The sequence below is a fragment of the Cyclopterus lumpus genome, chromosome 14, assembly GCF_009769545.1.
Source record: "Cyclopterus lumpus isolate fCycLum1 chromosome 14, fCycLum1.pri, whole genome shotgun sequence".
Lineage (NCBI taxonomy): Eukaryota > Metazoa > Chordata > Actinopteri > Perciformes > Cyclopteridae > Cyclopterus > Cyclopterus lumpus.
The window spans coordinates 3,993,027-4,010,493 of record NC_046979.1 but is presented as its reverse complement, the minus strand read 5'-3'; the positions used below and the strand labels follow the sequence as shown (position 1 = coordinate 4,010,493).

Genomic DNA, 17,467 nt, shown 5'->3' with positions numbered 1-17,467 from the left:
GCAATTTTCCAGTTTAAATGCAGCAATTTGTAATCTTTTGAGAAGACACTTGTTCTTTTCACATGTCAACTGCATTTTGTTTCAGTCTTAAGAGAATACTGCAATTATTGTGATGATCCAACAACACTTCCCATTACCACCACCAGAACCACAACAACTCAAATTACCAGGACACATACTGGAAATCGCTGTCATGGACAAAACAATGGGCAATACCCCGACAACCACCACAACGGGTTCAATTTTACCCCAATTGGGGGCCGTGGGGTTTAAAAGGTTAAACATAACAGTTAGCTGGAGGAAAAACAAATTAACCCGTGTGTTGTCCTCACTCATCAACCATACACCACGTGCCCTGGGGTCAAACTGCCTTTGCTAAGGAGTCTTCGATTAGTGCGAGGACACCGACGAGACCGACCATGAGGTTTACTCAGATGTTAACAGCGCTAAGCTCGAAACCATAAACTTCCCCTCCACACGCTCACACACACACACACACACACACCCTCCCCTTCCACACACACATCATTTAGAGGTTGGAGAGAAACACACTGGTTGGAGAGATGGTTGGGGAGAAAGGAGGGGGGGATACTGCGCTACGCTTGTGGGGCAATATGGTACTACAAGCTCCTTAAGATATGATGGTGCATCACCAATCAAGGCTTTGTAGGTGAGGAGAAGAATTCTAAATGCGATTCTTGATTTTACAGGGAGCCAGTGCAGCGCAGCTAATACAGGAGTAATGTGATCTATGTTCTTACTTTGTGTGAGTACATGAGCTGCAGCATTCTGGATTAACTGGAAGAACTTAAGAGACTTATTAGAGTCTTATTATCTAGTCTAGAAATAACAAACGCTTGAACCAGTTTTTCTGCATCGCTTTAAAACAGGAGTGCCGGATTTTTTAAATGTTAGGTAGGCAAAGAAATTGGGAGTGTTCTTGTTGTAGAATTTATAATCACTGTGTAATCAGATGTGTTACATTCTGTTCCTCAATTAAAAAAAAAATTGTTCTGTGCATGTATCGTTACTTCTCAATAATTTGTAGACATGCCGTACGTCATGTCATGATGCTGTTTTGTTGATCTCAGGGAATCTATGAGAAACTGGCCAGGAACTACAGGTCAAAACAACACTTTGAACTGATCATGCCAGAAGGATAACTGTCGTTATTGATTGTGTGTTTAAATGGAGTCCTGATTAAAGATAACGCCAACATTCTTTACAGTGGAGAAACCACATTACAAGATAATTGATCTCTGAGGTGGCTCATGTGAGAAGTCAAGATTGCGCTGGGTTGTTGTGAGGCAGCCACACCTTGACATGACTTTATGCAAAGCAGCCCACACCCACAGCTTCTCAGAAAATTGGGTGTATTCTTGTTGTGGAATTTATAATCACTGTGTAATTAGATGTGTTACATTCTGTTCCTCAATTCAAAAATGTGTTCTGTGCATGTATCGTTAATTCAACTAATTTGCATATTAGACATATCATGACGTTGTTTTGTTGATCTCAGGGAATCTATGAGCAACTGGCCAGGAACTACAGGTGAAAACCACACTTTGAACTGATCATGCTGGAAAGATAACTGTTGTTATTGATTGTGTGTTTAAATGGAGTGTTTTTTAATTTACCACATGTTGTTGAATGAAGCAAACACAGATGTAGACTTGGCTTGATTAATGGCTGTAACTCTCAGTTTATGTAAACCTATTGGTTATGTTTATTATTTGCTGTGGCCAGAGCTGTATACTTAAGATTGTAATTAAATTGAGTGTTATGAGACTGGACTCGCTTAAAGACTTGGTTATCTAACCTTAAGGTTCCTTGGACTTACTAGAGTAAATGTCACACTGACTAGATGCAGGGCTCTACAGCAGAGGTCTTCTACCAGTTTTTCTGGCCCAAGACAATAATGGTGCACTTCTACACCTCCATCATTGAGTCCATCCTCTGCTCCTCCATCATCGTCTGGTTTGCTGCAAGGGCAGGCTGCAGCGTATCATCCGCTCTGCCGAGAGGGTGATTGGCTGCAATCTGCCGGCCCTCCAAGACCTGTTCGCTTCAAGGACCCTGAAGCGAGCAAGAAAGATTGTAGCTGACCTCTCTCACCCTGGACAAAAACAGTTTGTGTCTCTTCCATCTGGCAGGAGGCTGAGGTCCATCAGGACCAAGACCTCACGACACACAAACAGCTTCTTAACATATTCAAGGGCTGTATATTTGTCTTATTGTCCAATGTTATGCACCAACCGTCAAGACAAATTCCTTGTAAGTCCAACTTACTTGGCAATAAAGGGTTCTGATTCTGCTTCTGATGAGTTACCCAGTTTGGCCATTCTCCTCTGACGTCTGCCATTAACGAAGCATTAGAACACCTAAGCTGGATGTTTGATCCATTGCCAAAGCACACCTTTCTTCTGTGCCAGTTTCCATCAGTGTACAATAAAAAATGTCTGACCTTCAAAATTGCCACACCTCGTCAGTTCCATACCCATATAAAGCATCGCAGCAGAAAATCTATCAGACATCAGTCACAGCAGAGAGACGGTGTGCTTCTTTCACCATTTGTAAGTATACCTTTTAATTTGAATTTACAAACATATTTTTCACTAATTTACTTTTTATTGCTACATATATCTCATACAGGTATATGTACGTGTGGGATGCTGAGTACCAGCCTATCCTTCCGACTCAATACCGATACTTTGGGCATTTTATAGCTGTATTGTACATTTTTCTCTCAATTCTGGTCACTATGTTTGACAATTTAAATGTTTATCTTGGTGAGAATGGAGAATATCCCTTAAGTATTTTGGTGGGGGCAGACTACATCAGTGGCTGCTGGCTACATCATTACATCATGTATGCAAAAGTACACCACTTGTGAAATGTGTCAAAAATATTTTGTTCCAATACTTTAATTAAACTTTTTCTTCGTAGCACTGCTGGAACAACCACAGAATATGAAACTGACCCACTTTCTAAAGACAATGCAGCAAGTTTGTGTATTAAGCTGTGCGGTTGTCTGACTTGAAATAACTTTTCTTTGTGGTACCAATTTATTAATAATAGTTCAGGGTGAGGATTTGTCTAATTAATAATTCTCTTCATATTGTTTCCACTGCATATTAATCAAATGCTTCTGTTTCTGCTTACCCACATAGTGGCAACATGTTCAAGCTCACTCTAATTGCAGGTAAGGCACGCCGATCAAGTTAATGTTTTTTAAAGGGTCAAAAACATATTTACCTAATTAGTTAATTAACTGATTTAAAATATCATTGCTTCATCTCGAGTAAGATAGCTCTGTATATGAATTCATGATGCAGATGTATTTATATGGCATATGTGACAATATGTTAGCCTTATTCTTTCAGCTGTAACTCCGGTGTTGTGAAACGGACTTGAGAGCAAACGAAATATAATCTGTATATATTCTGTTATCGTATGACACTTTTAACCGTGTGTTGCAGTGTTACCTGTCTCCGGTTAGTTTCATGTACGCTGTGGATGATTATAACATACGGAAAGAAAACGTCTTAGTGCTAAGAATTATGTTTTTAAATATATTTTGTATTCACTCCGTTTAACACCGCCAGAGTTGCAGCTATAGACGCTAGAAGAATACATTTAAGTAACACATTCATTGAAAAGAATACACACATTTAACACTGTTAAGCTGAGTTTAAACCCGAAATTAACCAGTCTGTCACTTTGAAGGTCTCTGCGTGATCATCGCCAGCTTGGGTAAGTTTATAACATGTATGATTCATAAGTCTTACTATTCAATAAATGATGTCCTTAACTCAACAATTGTTGGAAAACCAGGAAGGGATGGGTTAGTGGTGATTCAATGCAGTTATCTTTAATGTAATCCCCTTTTATTACATTTATACATTTGTATTATGCAGAAGGAAAATATGTGCTCTTTCAGAAATAGCTATTAACACATATCTGACTATAATTCCTTTAGGTTTACCTGGCCTTGCATTTCGTTCTGGAAACCCCTGTCACGGAAAAAAATGTGACAATCCGGCTCAAACTACCAGTACACCTACAGGACACTGTCACGGAAAAGCGGATGGGAACTACCCTAAAACTGATGACCAACATTCTTTTTACCAATGTGTAGCTGGAATAACCTACGTCCAACCATGCCCAGCAGGTTTGGTGTATAGCTCATCCAACAACCGATGTGACTATCCGGCTCAAACTACCAGTACACCTACAGGACACTGTCACGGAAAAGCGGATGGGAACTACCCTAAACCTGATGACCAACATTCTTTTTACCAATGTGTAGCTGGAATAACCTACGTCCAACCATGCCCAGCAGGTTTGGTGTATAGCTCATCCAAAAACCTATGTGACTATCCGGCTCAAACTACCAGTACACCTACAGGATTCTGTCACGGAAAAGCGGATGGGAACTACCCTAAACCTGATGACCAACATTCTTTTTACCAATGTGTAGCTGGAATAACCTACGTCCAACCATGCCCAGCAGGTTTGGTGTATAGCTCATCCAAAAACCGATGTGACTATCCGGCTCAAACTACCAGTACACCTACAGGACACTGTCACGGAAAAGCGGATGGGAACTACCCTAAACCTGATGACCAACATTCTTTTTACCAATGTGTAGCTGGAATAACCTACGTCCAACCATGCCCAGCAGGTTTGGTGTATAGCTCATCCAACAACCGATGTGACTATCCGGCTCAAACTACCAGTACACCTACAGGACACTGTCACGGAAAAGCAGATGGGAACTACCCTAAACCTGATGACCAACATTCTTTTTACCAATGTGTAGCTGGAATAACCTACGTCCAACCATGCCCAGCAGGTTTGGTGTATAGCTCATCCAAAAACCTATGTGACTATCCGGCTCAAACTACCAGTACACCTACAGGATTCTGTCACGGAAAAGCGGATGGGAACTACCCTAAACCTGATGACCAACATTCTTTTTACCAATGTGTAGCTGGAATAACCTACGTCCAACCATGCCCAGCAGGTTTGGTGTATAGCTCATCCAAAAACCGATGTGACTATCCGGCTCAAACTACCAGTACACCTACAGGACACTGTCACGGAAAAGCGGATGGGAACTACCCTAAAACTGATGACCAACATTCTTTTTACCAATGTGTAGCTGGAATAACCTACGTCCAACCATGCCCAGCAGGTTTGGTGTATAGCTCATCCAACAACCGATGTGACTATCCGGCTCAAACTACCAGTACACCTACAGGACACTGTCACGGAAAAGCAGATGGGAACTACCCTAAACCTGATGACCAACATTCTTTTTACCAATGTGTAGCTGGAATAACCTACGTCCAACCATGCCCAGCAGGTTTGGTGTATAGCTCATCCAAAAACCTATGTGACTATCCGGCTCAAACTACCAGTACACCTACAGGATTCTGTCACGGAAAAGCGGATGGGAACTACCCTAAACCTGATGACCAACATTCTTTTTACCAATGTGTAGCTGGAATAACCTACGTCCAACCATGCCCAGCAGGTTTGGTGTATAGCTCATCCAACAACCGATGTGACTATCCGGCTCAAACTACCAGTACACCTACAGGACACTGTCACGGAAAAGCGGATGGGAACTACCCTAAACCTGATGACCAACATTCTTTTTACCAATGTGTAGCTGGAATAACCTACGTCCAACCATGCCCAGCAGGTTTGGTGTATAGCTCATCCAAAAACCTATGTGACTATCCGGCTCAAACTACCAGTACACCTACAGGATTCTGTCACGGAAAAGCGGATGGGAACTACCCTAAACCTGATGACCAACATTCTTTTTACCAATGTGTAGCTGGAATAACCTACGTCCAACCATGCCCAGCAGGTTTGGTGTATAGCTCATCCAAAAACCGATGTGACTATCCGGCTCAAACTACCAGTACACCTACAGGACACTGTCACGGAAAAGCGGATGGGAACTACCCTAAAACTGATGACCAACATTCTTTTTACCAATGTGTAGCTGGAATAACCTACGTCCAACCATGCCCAGCAGGTTTGGTGTATAGCTCATCCAACAACCGATGTGACTATCCGGCTCAAACTACCAGTACACCTACAGGACACTGTCACGGAAAAGCAGATGGGAACTACCCTAAACCTGATGACCAACATTCTTTTTACCAATGTGTAGCTGGAATAACCTACGTCCAACCATGCCCAGCAGGTTTGGTGTATAGCTCATCCAAAAACCTATGTGACTATCCGGCTCAAACTACCAGTACACCTACAGGATTCTGTCACGGAAAAGCGGATGGGAACTACCCTAAACCTGATGACCAACATTCTTTTTACCAATGTGTAGCTGGAATAACCTACGTCCAACCATGCCCAGCAGGTTTGGTGTATAGCTCATCCAAAAACCTATGTGACTATCCGGCTCAAACTACCAGTACACCTACAGGATTCTGTCACGGAAAAGCGGATGGGAACTACCCTAAACCTGATGACCAACATTCTTTTTACCAATGTGTAGCTGGAATAACCTACGTCCAACCATGCCCAGCAGGTTTGGTGTATAGCTCATCCAAAGACTTATGCGACTATCCTGCTCAAACTACCAGTACACCTAAAGGATTCTGTCACGGAAAAGTGAATGGGAACTACCGTAAACCTGATGACCAACTTTCTTATTACAGATGTGTAGCTGGAATAACCTACGTCCGACTATGCCCAGCAGGAGGTTTGGTCTATAGTCCATCCTAAAAGGTATGTGACTATCCTGCTCAAACTACCAGTACCCCTAAAGGACACTGTCACGGAAGAGGATCTGGGAACTTCCCTAAACCTGATGACCAACATTCTTTTTACCATTGTGTAGGGGGAATAACCAACACCCGCAAATACCCATCCTTGGTGTTTTCACCATCAACAGGTGGATGTGTCTTTCCTTCTTAAATCTATCACGACCCTTAAAGAAAACCTCTGTCATTGAAGAAAAGATGGGCAATACAACAACCCATATGACTCATCATTTATTTTTAAGCTGTGTAGGTGGAATAACCTACATCCAACAATGCCCATCCAATTTGGTATAGAAACAATACTGGGATGTTGCTGTCAAATTCCCAGTAAATATCACACCAACCCCACTTCAACTCCCATAACCACAGCAAATCAAACAACAACAACACATACTGAAGCGATGGGCAATATCTCAACCTTGATGACTACAATTCTTTTTATAGCTGTATTGGTGGAAGAAGCTACATCGAAAGCTATGACTATCCCTTAACCGCTACCACAACCACCAACGCATCTCCCACCCCAACAACTATAAAAACAACCACCTCCACGACAGCTTCCACAACTCCCAAAACCACAGCAACGTATTGACATTGTCAAAATGTGTTAAATGTACAACTTCCTGTGATTCTTCATTTCTGTTTCACTTTCAAAGTTATATAGTAGTTAATTATGTTCATTTAATCTGACATGCCTTACTTAACTTCTTGATTGTTGTATATGATATCGGCCTATGTAATTGTTGGTGTGTGGTTTAATCGTATGTGTTCTCTTTGGTTTATTCATTGAATGTGTTTTAACCCTGCAACGATGTTCAATCTGTACACATCACATATATTGCTTCTGTCCATCAACACAGGGATCCTCCTCTGTTGCCCTCCTGAAGGTTTCTTCCCTTTTTTCCCTGTGAAAAAATTGTAATTTGTGATTTTGGGCTATACAAAATAAACTGAATTGAATTGAAAGGTTTATGTTTAGCATTTGGTAAATTGATTTGTTTTACATTATGACAGATGTTGCATATTGTATCTATATTGTCGATACCCTCAGGCCGTGACTTGTAACAAGCTTGACAAGTTTGGGGCAGATTCGAGCAAGTCAGTTGAGCCAGCAGGTAGCGCAATGAGAATGTGAATATTAAACATCATCTCTACGTGAAGTCTAGACCACGTTATGTAAAAGAAAGTGATACAAGAAATTAACCCTGACTTGGATGTGAACACGAGCCTCTGGATCACAGGGCAAACGCTTATCATGTTGCACCACCGATCAGATGAAAAATATGATGCCTGCACCGCCTAAGATGATAACATTACGGTCTAATAGAATACATTGTGATCTAAAACTTGTCATTTAATTTTTTTAGTAGCTATTTCTATGACAAATGAATGTTTCTTCATGTAAATGTGTTCAGGCCTTGACTGGCATCATGCATGATTATTTTTGGAAGGATTGGTTCAGGTTAAGCAACAGTCTATAACATAACAAAACACAGAAAGTGGGCGTTTATTGGAGTCCACATAACGTCAAGTGAAGTTTGGTGAAATGTCACAATTTTTCTAAGTATTCATCTTTAAGGCCTTCAGATCATCCTTGAAAAAAATTGAAGTCGATCGGATACGTTTTGTGCAATGAAACCTTAAATGTATAATGGCGAAAAGTGACAAAAACAAGCCAAAAACGCCCAAAACGGCTAAATTGGGCAAATTATTGTAGTGCCCCCTAGTATTCAAATTGCACAATATTTTAGTTGCATGTTACAAGATGCAATGTGCACATAACCTGCACATTTAGAGTGATTAGTCCCAATAGTTATGAGCATTGAAAAACAGGACATGCCCCTAAGAGGTTCATTGGTCCATATATCCTTAGCACAATGAGATATCAAAAAGCCCACCACCATCCCTCTGGTCTTGGCCACGTTCAGAAGCAGGAGATTTCTACCGGCCCACTCCACAAAGTCATCCACTACTGCCCTGTACTCCACCTCCCGTCTATCCTTTATACACTCGACCACTGCAGAGTCATCAGAGTACTTCTGCAGATGGCATGACTCCGAATTGTACTAGAAGTCAGTAGTGTAAAGGGTGAACAGGAAGGGAGACAGAACAGTTCCCTGTGGGGCTCCAACATCACTGACCACCGTCACAGACAGCACACGGCCCAGTCGGACATACTGTGGTCTGCCTGTGAGGTGGTCAGTGATCCAGGAGACGGTGGAGGCGTTGACCCCCACCACCCGCAGCTTCTCACTCAGCAGCAGTGGTTGGATGGTGTTGGAGAAGTCAAAGAAAGTGATTCTCACAGAGCAACCGGTTCCATCCAGGTGCCACTGAGCTCGTTGCAGCAGGTAGATGATGGCGTCGTCCACTCCCACACGAGCCTGGTAAGCAAATGCAGTTCCACGCTTGCATTTACATTTTTGTTTTACAGTAACGTACTTTTGAATGCGATTCTAAACTTCAAACATGTGAATGCAAACTAATTTGTTGACCAAGTCTTTTTTTTAACAACAACCACACAGTTACCCATTCAGTTGTCATTGTCCAAAACGTAATTCAATTGATGATGTTTAATAGGCTGTCTCTCAATCTCTTAAGATCATCGAGTGTCTCTCGCATCACACTCTCAACGAGCTCCATTTGGGGAGTAAACTGTATATTCTAAACTATTATACGGCTACTGTGATCCTCTTTGGGACGAGAGAAGAGGTCAGGAGGAACAGTTTGTCATGTTAGTTGATGTTTATGACTGTGAGTTCATTTTGATAAAGCAGATTCAATTTACTAGATCAACGTTTTTAACAATAAGGTATTTACATAAACGTCAATATGAAAATGTTTTATCAAGTTTATTTTTTGGATGCGTTACAGATCAACTTTGACAACTATGAGACAATTGTGTCTTTTGTGAATGTACAAAATACTCACTGGAAGTTTATGTTTAGTAGTGACGACATTTGTATTCGTTATGTTCTTTCATTGTTTTATGGATGTTGTCAATAATCTTTGATTGATATTTAATGTATTTCCTGTGTTTTTAGTACATCAGTCCTGCACAAAGCAGCGTTTATTTGGTGGACCCATTTCCCACATCCACAGAGCTGGCAGACTCCAACAATGCTGCAAAAAGATTCAGGTACTTTTGTAATTTTAGCTTTTAATACATTAATTGAATTCCCTCATAGCTATCGTTTATTGTAGTAATTCTGATAAAAGAAACGTAAGTATAGAGGCTAAGTACAGAGGTTTTTTCAGCGTTTAAATCAAATTAATCAACATTATTTTCCTCTTTTTATCTGTAGCCTTTCAATAAGAATTCGAGCTGATCTTGTAAATGTTTTTTTTTGTTTTTAGTCTTCCAGTGGAAACTAATGTAACCTTGTACTATACATTAATGCACGAGTTATATTTATAACATTAATAATAATATATTAGTAGAACATTTGCAGGGTACATTTTATACATTTAATACTTGATTAAGTATACATACGTTTAATTAGATAACGTTTCAATGTAGGACATTTTCATGTAACCGAGTATTTTTACTGTGTGACACACACCGGTAGGTGGCGCGATGCTCCTCCGTGACGTGAAAAGAACCGCAGAAGAAGAAGAGCCGTTTCCGCTTCCGGAGTCAGCGAGGTTAACTAAAGGTAAACAAACACGCCGAAAATGACATTGAAATATACACTTAGCATTTCAGCTTCTTCACATTACTTTCTGAACGGCACGAGTTAGTTCTTCAGTACGCGAAACGCGTCAGAACAAACCGGAAGTCGAGGTAAGTTAATTCAAACTGAGTTAGCGTTAGCTAGCTTGTCACGTGTGGAAAAACAGAAAAGAGCGCTGCGTTGATTTTACTAATAATTTAAGTGTCTCTAATTGTAATTGTATTCAAACATGGTGTTCCCATTCGGCATTAACCGTATTCACCAAACCTTTATTTTAGGATACTTTCCACATGTGTTTGTCGTATCCATAACTCATCGTTATCCGCCGTCCGTCTTCCCCTTAAAATGTGTTATATCTTTCCCCTAAACTGTTATATCTTCCCCTTAAACTGTGTTATATCTTTCCCCTAAACTGTGTTATATCTTCCCCTTAAACTGTGTTATATCTTCCCCTTAAACTGTGTTATATCTTCCCCTTACACTGTGTTATATCTTCCCCTTACACTGTTATATATTCCACTTAAACTGTGTTATATCCTCCCCTTAAACTGTATTATATCCTCCCCTTAAACTGTGTTATATCTTCCCCTTAAACTGTGTTATATCCTCCCCTTAAACTGTGTTATATCCTCCCCTTAAACTGTATTCTATCCTCCCCTTAAACTGTGTTATATCTTCCCCTTAAACTGTGTTATATCCTCCCCTTAAACTGTGTTATATCCTCCCCTTAAACTGTGTTATATCTTCCCCTTAAACTGTGTTATATCCTCCCCTTAAACTGTATTATATCCTCCCCTTAAACTGTGTTATATCCTCCCCTTAAACTGTGTTATATCCTCCCCTTAAACTGTGTTATATCTTCCCCTTAAACTGTTATATCCTCCCCTTAAACTGTGTTATATCCTCCCTTTAAACTGTGTTATATCTTCCCCTTAAACGGTGTTATATCCTCCCCTTAAACTGTGTTATATCTTCCCCTTAAACTGTGTTATATCCTCCCCTTAAACTGTGTTATATCTTCCCCTTAAACTGTGTTATATCCTCCCCTTAAACTGTGTTATATATTCCCCTTAAACTGTGTTATATCCTCCCCTTAAACTGTGTTATATCCTCCCCTTAAACGGTGTTATATCCTCCCCTTAAACTGTGTTATATCCTCCCCTTAAACTGTGTTATATCTTCCCCTTACACTGTATTATATCCTCCCCTTAATCTGTGTTACATCTTCCCCTTAAACTGTATTATATCCTCCCCTTAAACTGTGTTATATCTTCCCCTTAAACTGCATTATATCTTCCCCTTAAACTGCATTATATCTTCCCCTTAAACTGTGTTATATCTTCCCCTTACACTGTATTATATCCTCCCCTTAATCTGTGTTACATCTTCCCCTTAAACTGTATTATATCCTCCCCTTAAACTGTGTTATATCTTTCCCTTAAACTGTGTTATATCTTCCCCTTAAACCGTGTTATATCTTCCCCTTAAACCGTATTATATCTTCCCCTTAAACCGTGTTATATCTTCCCCTATATCTTTCCCTTAAACTGTGTTATATCTTCCCCTTAAACTGTGTTATAACTTCCCCTTAAACTGTATTATATCCTCCCCTTAAACTGTAATATCTTCCCCTTAAACTGTATTATATCCTCCCCTTAAACTGTGTAATATCTTCCCCTTAAACTGTATTATATCTTCCCCTTAAACTGTGTAATATCTTCCCCTTAAACTGTATTATATCCTCCCCTTAAACTGTGTTATATCTTCCCCTGCTGTGCTTCACAGTGATGTCTGCTTGTCCCCTCTCTTTTCTGTAGCATGGCTCTTTCGTGCATGCGACTGTGCACCAGACATGTCAGCGCGGGGCTTCAAGTCTGTGCTTATGCGACAGTCAGTAAATCGTCCAGACCCCAGGAGAAGAGCAGCAGCGCTCCAGTGTTTCAGTATGTCGGCCAGCACAAGAAGCCCACCCACAAAGTGTTTGTGTGGGGCTTCAGCTTCACCGGCGCCCTGGGTATCCCCAGCTTCGTGGTGCCGGACAGCGGCAGGAAGTCGCCCCGCAAATACCAGCTGACTCCTTACAGACTGGAGACCGCCGAGCAGGTGAAATCCGCTTTATTAAAACTTGGTTTGGCACTTTTAATACAATAGACACGATGCACGTTGGAGTTCTTGTTGAAACACAACTTTATATACACTTTCTAAGACTGAACTGACGTGCTGCTCTTCCGTAGATCTCCTCTGCTGCCTGCGGTTACGGCTTCACTCTCATCGCCTCGCCAACCAAAGACGTGATCAAGCTGTGGGGCATGGGCCTGAACAAGGACTCCCAGCTGGGCTTCCAGCGCACGCAGCACAGCCGCCGTAAGACGCAACCAGAACCGAACTTACATAGTGAATTATCGTTTGAGTATCTTTTTAGCGTGTTATTTTCCTTTACAGGTTTCCAGCTAAATGGCTCTGCAAACCCGCTGTACACTGCTTTACAAATACGTGTTGTTATCAGTTATAAGTCAGAGCTTTGGAGCCTCGACTTACAGGGAGGAATTAAACTGTAAATATAATCATGAAGCTTTTTAAATGTGTTTAAGTTTTTAAGTCTACCGACGTACCAATTTTAATAACACCAGCTGTGAATTAACCTTTTGTATTTAACAGTTTCTGTTTCAGATAAGCAGCCAAACGTATTTCTTTATTTTAATGTGTACGTGTTTCTGATTGTCCCACATTTTCAAATGGAAGTAAAGGAAGAAGAAAAAATACAGAATAGAATAGAATGCCTGAAAAAAACCAGACAAAATTCAAACAATAAGATATTTATTGGATATATTTAGTGATTGCGTTGACTATTTGTGTTTCAAGCACTGATGATGTATGTTATTATATTAAGTCTCATCGTGAATTGTACACATAACGACATCAGCGTGATTTTTATAATGGACAATCTTTCACATCCAGCCCTCTTTGAATCCTGCAGGCGGCCTCAATTTCTGGGTTTTTGAGGATTACTACATGAACCTTACAACGCTACCTTTTTGTTTTTGTCCCCGTCCGCCTCGCCTCCTGTAGATCAGAGCTACGACTACATGTTGGAACCCTCCCCGGTGGCTCTGCCCCTCGCCGAGCCGCTGCAGACCAAAGTGGTTCAGGTTGCGTGCGGTCGCGCTCACTCTCTGATCCTCACCGACCAGGAGGGAGGTAAGGGGCTCTCCTCACACTTCCAGGAAGCTGAAAACTCCCACGGCAAACTGCCGTGAACATAGTTCAATATCGAGCTGAACTTCGCTATAAATCATTCGAGGCTTTTGTGGCAGTTTGTCACGGCTCACTGGAGGAGAAGGAAACACCTGGCAGTGTGTTGTTTACCGATAAAACAAGTCAAACCGTCCTTAAACATCCTCCCGCTCACAGATCCCTGAAAAATGAATGATTATCAAGCATCTGTTAAGTCTCTTCTATAAATAAAAAGAATCCCAGTAATCTATAAAAAAGGCTATTAGTGTCTCCGGTTAAATTCAGTCACTTAGCATACAGATGTTCTCACGAGCACCATTTCACGTTGATGAAATCGCATTACGTGGAATGGGTTCACGCCTAATTTGCTGCCCTCCACCGATGTATGACGTCCTGGGAAATGTTGTTTTTATTTTATGAATTCTTTTTTGTGAGTTGTTGGGGTTTTTTTTTGTCTCGTTCCGGAGTGTTTGAGGACTTAACGTGCGGCGGCTCACTCGCAGTGTGATCTGGAGTTAAATGATCCTTTTACATTTCACACAGTAGAAAATATGTTTTTTTATTAGCATATTAAATTGATGCTCGTGTCGCCATATTCCGGCTTTACAAAGTGAGTGAAACCTAAAGTCACCCCCTCATCCTTTTTTGTCTCTCTGCTTTCTTTTTTTCTACCAGTTTTCAGTATGGGCAACAATGCGTATGGCCAGTGTGGAAGGCTGATAGTTGAAGATGAAGTTTACAGGTTTGTCCTGAAGCTGCACACATTTCTTTACTTTTTTTTTTTTTATGTGAAGATGAATCGTTTTCAGTCTTGATTTATTTGTTCTTGGATTCTTAAAGATAAATATGTTACGTTTGGGGTCTTGGATTTGGTACCTTTTTTTTTTTTTTTCTTTTTTTCGGCCATGATTTCTTTGGGCTATTACGTCGTTGCTAAATTCTGAGATTATTGCCATTTAGACATAATGGCCGTCGGCTGATGCAAGGAATTTGTCTTGTTTTGGTGCATAAAGACACATAATAATTCAACTACAATAAATGCAAGTTCTGCATTAAAATAAGAAAAATTCAAATATGCACAATTTAATTTAATTTATTTTTAGCACACCATATTTCCAGTTTTTCAATGCTTAGAAAATATGACCAACCGTAAATGCGTCGCTGTGGGAGGTTAAAGGAAGTCTCTGAGAGAGAGAAGGATGAACTCGAGTGATGGATCGCTTGTTTCTCTGTCTCGTGTCCAAACAGCGGCAGTCACATCATCCACAAGGTGGACGGCTTCGACAGCAGGGTCGTCCAGGTGAGCGCCGCCTCGCCCCTCTTCTCCCTCGAGGTTCTGGTGAACCTGCACGATGTCATCTGGTTATAGAGGATCGGGACTGAACTCAGACTGGTTCAGAAACAGCCCCTCACAGAAACTTTAAATCCTGTGTGTCGTGTAGATTTGCACTTCGATTTTCATGTCTTTTAACGCCGTTTGGGGGTCGGTTGTAGGGATGAGTGGTCGTCCCGTAACCATGGTACCCGGGTCGATCCCAGCTCTCCCCCATTAGTTGCGTGTCCGAAGTGCGCTCCTTAATATCTAAGGATGGGTTAAATGCAGAGAATAATTTCCCCACCGTGGGATCAATAAAGTGTACATTATTTTTATTGTTGTTGTTGTTGTTGTTCTTTCTCGGTTCCCAGGTGGCGTGTGGACAGGATCACAGCCTCTTCCTCACCGAGACCGGAGGCGTGTTTGCGTGCGGATGGGGCGCAGATGGGCAGACGGGTCAGTGTTCTGCAGCCGTCAGACCTCTGAACCTCCAACGCCAGATGAGAAACGTCTTCTCTCTTCTCCACAGTCGCCCTTTTTTTATTTCTTTTATTATTATTATTTTTTGCTCCAGTGAAGTTGAAACACTCCAAAAATAGAGTATACCTTTTTTTTTTTTTTTTTTTAAACCCACCTCAAATATCTTGTGCAGCGTAGTCAAGTCTTTTGGTTAATTATAACTATGTTATAACATGTTATAATAATTTCTGATCAGAGACAATTATAGAGACATCTGGAGCTCTCTCGAATTTTATATTAAGAGGTGAGAGATTCGTATCTTTCGTCCTCGTCCTCCAGGTCTTGGTCACCACGACATCAGCGCCCGTCCGGTGCAGGTGGGAGGGGATCTGTCCGGGGTGGAGGTGCAGCAGATCAGCACGTATGGAGACTGCAGCCTGGCCGTGTCCAAGGACGGACGGCTGTTCGGATGGGGCAACTCCGAATACCTGCAGCTGGCCTCGGTCACCGAGTCCACTCAGGTGAGAAGATCCAGCTGCGCACAAAGAATGCATTTCACGGCCAAATGCTTTCGGTGTCTGTTGCGGGACTCTTGACTGGTCGTGCAGCACAAAGAGTGGCTCCACGTCTCCGTTGGGTTTTGTTTACGCCCGTCACTCACCTGTCCAGGCGGTTGAAAAGGTCTAACCTCCACACGATGTGAAATTTGAACATTTTTAGCCTATTCCCCCCTCTCCAAATTCATAAATGTCGTTCTTTCCAAAGGAAAACAAAATCAATCGCATGAGCAGATCTTGCATTAGTCCCTTAGACTGTATATAAGAAGTGGATTAAATCAAGAGAGCACTAGGACCAGTACAACCAGAGGAGTCGCCCCCTGGTGGACATCGAGATAATTCGGGCCGTGCGACATGAGTCATCGGCTTCACTCTGCAGAACAAAAGAGAAAGATCGTAGAAGGGGAAAAAAAAGAAGAAGCAATTCACTCGATGAATTATAGTATTTGGAAATGCAGCAAAGTTTATTCATGTATTCGCCGTCACTGAGCTCTTTTTTTTTTTCTTTCTGATCTTTCAGCTCAACTCTCCTCGACTTCTTCCTCTGGTCGGCTGTGGAAAGGTGGTTCAGGCAGCATGCGGAGGCACACAGGTGGCCATTCTCAACGGTCAGTGTTCACACATGAGACCGCCGGCGGCTTCCCCGTCTCATTTTAAAGAATGGGGAAGAAATTGCACGAGCGGTAGAAGGAGGAGATAACATTTTCAGATCGTTTGAAGACTGTTGCGTTCTAAAACACGAATAAATGAACGTCAAACACTCAACGGATGATTTGCTGTGGAGACGGACCTTCTTTAGTTTCATCTTCCTCATCTAGATTCCATTCACTACATCAAAGGGGCTGAAGGAACCTATTTTAAGTGACCTTAAAAAGTAGTCCGGCAACAGAAATTATCAAAAAAACGCGGCTTTTCAGACCGGAGAACGTGGCTTGAAAACAAAGGAAATGGCCGACTGTATCGAAGGGACCTTTTAGTAGTAAAGACACCTTTTTTTGACTGGCCTGATGGCTTAGTAGACAGGTTTTCTATGTTCACAGTTTTGCAGCTTCAAAGCTCTTCAGCTTGGTGTTTGGGGGAGTAACTCCTCACTCGGCCTCTTGGTGGCGTCACAGATCAGTTATTTTATATACGCGGTATTTATCAAGAGGTGGAAATCCGTCCTAACTGGGGAAAAAAAAAAAAAAACAACTCAGATTGACGTATTCTTTGGTCTCTTTGAGGCTTATTTGCATTGTAGCACTGAAAATTGACACGGCGGTGTACACGAAGCAGGCAGGATGCACACAGATGGACACTAATTTCCCACAATGCAATGCACAAAGGAAATGGGGGCAGTTTAAAAAGTGAAATACATTGTGGATGGAGGTAAAACGGTATATAACATCTGAGGAAAACCTTTTGATTAAGTTTTTTAAGTGTTCTTGA

The 17,467-nt window shown here is 41.5% G+C and overlaps 1 protein-coding gene and 1 long non-coding RNA gene across 4 annotated transcripts in view; both read left to right on the top strand.

Moving 5' to 3' along the window:
- The first annotated feature begins 2,505 nt into the window (after positions 1 to 2,505).
- Positions 2,506 to 3,755, top strand: LOC117743286. The gene is made up of 3 exons (XR_004611092.1): positions 2,506 to 2,573; positions 3,171 to 3,202; positions 3,727 to 3,755. It is a non-coding gene; the product is annotated as an uncharacterized LOC117743286 (long non-coding RNA).
- A 6,641-nt stretch (positions 3,756 to 10,396) lies between these two features.
- The window catches only part of rcc1l (RCC1 like), a 12,851-nt gene continuing 5,780 nt past the window's right edge, over positions 10,397 to 17,467 (top strand). For 2 of the 3 annotated variants that reach the window (XM_034550355.1, XM_034550353.1), the window contains exons 1-9: positions 10,425 to 10,584; positions 12,292 to 12,577; positions 12,709 to 12,838; positions 13,544 to 13,672; positions 14,384 to 14,450; positions 14,957 to 15,008; positions 15,395 to 15,479; positions 15,822 to 16,003; positions 16,560 to 16,647. In XM_034550355.1, coding sequence (XP_034406246.1) covers positions 12,293 to 12,577; positions 12,709 to 12,838; positions 13,544 to 13,672; positions 14,384 to 14,450; positions 14,957 to 15,008; positions 15,395 to 15,479; positions 15,822 to 16,003; positions 16,560 to 16,647 — 1,018 coding nt within the window. In that variant the 5' untranslated portion in view covers positions 10,425 to 10,584; position 12,292. Of the gene's footprint in view, positions 10,585 to 12,291; positions 12,578 to 12,708; positions 12,839 to 13,543; positions 13,673 to 14,383; positions 14,451 to 14,956; positions 15,009 to 15,394; positions 15,480 to 15,821; positions 16,004 to 16,559; positions 16,648 to 17,467 lie in introns of all 3 variants that reach the window. The other variant, XM_034550356.1, reaches the window with a different exon arrangement.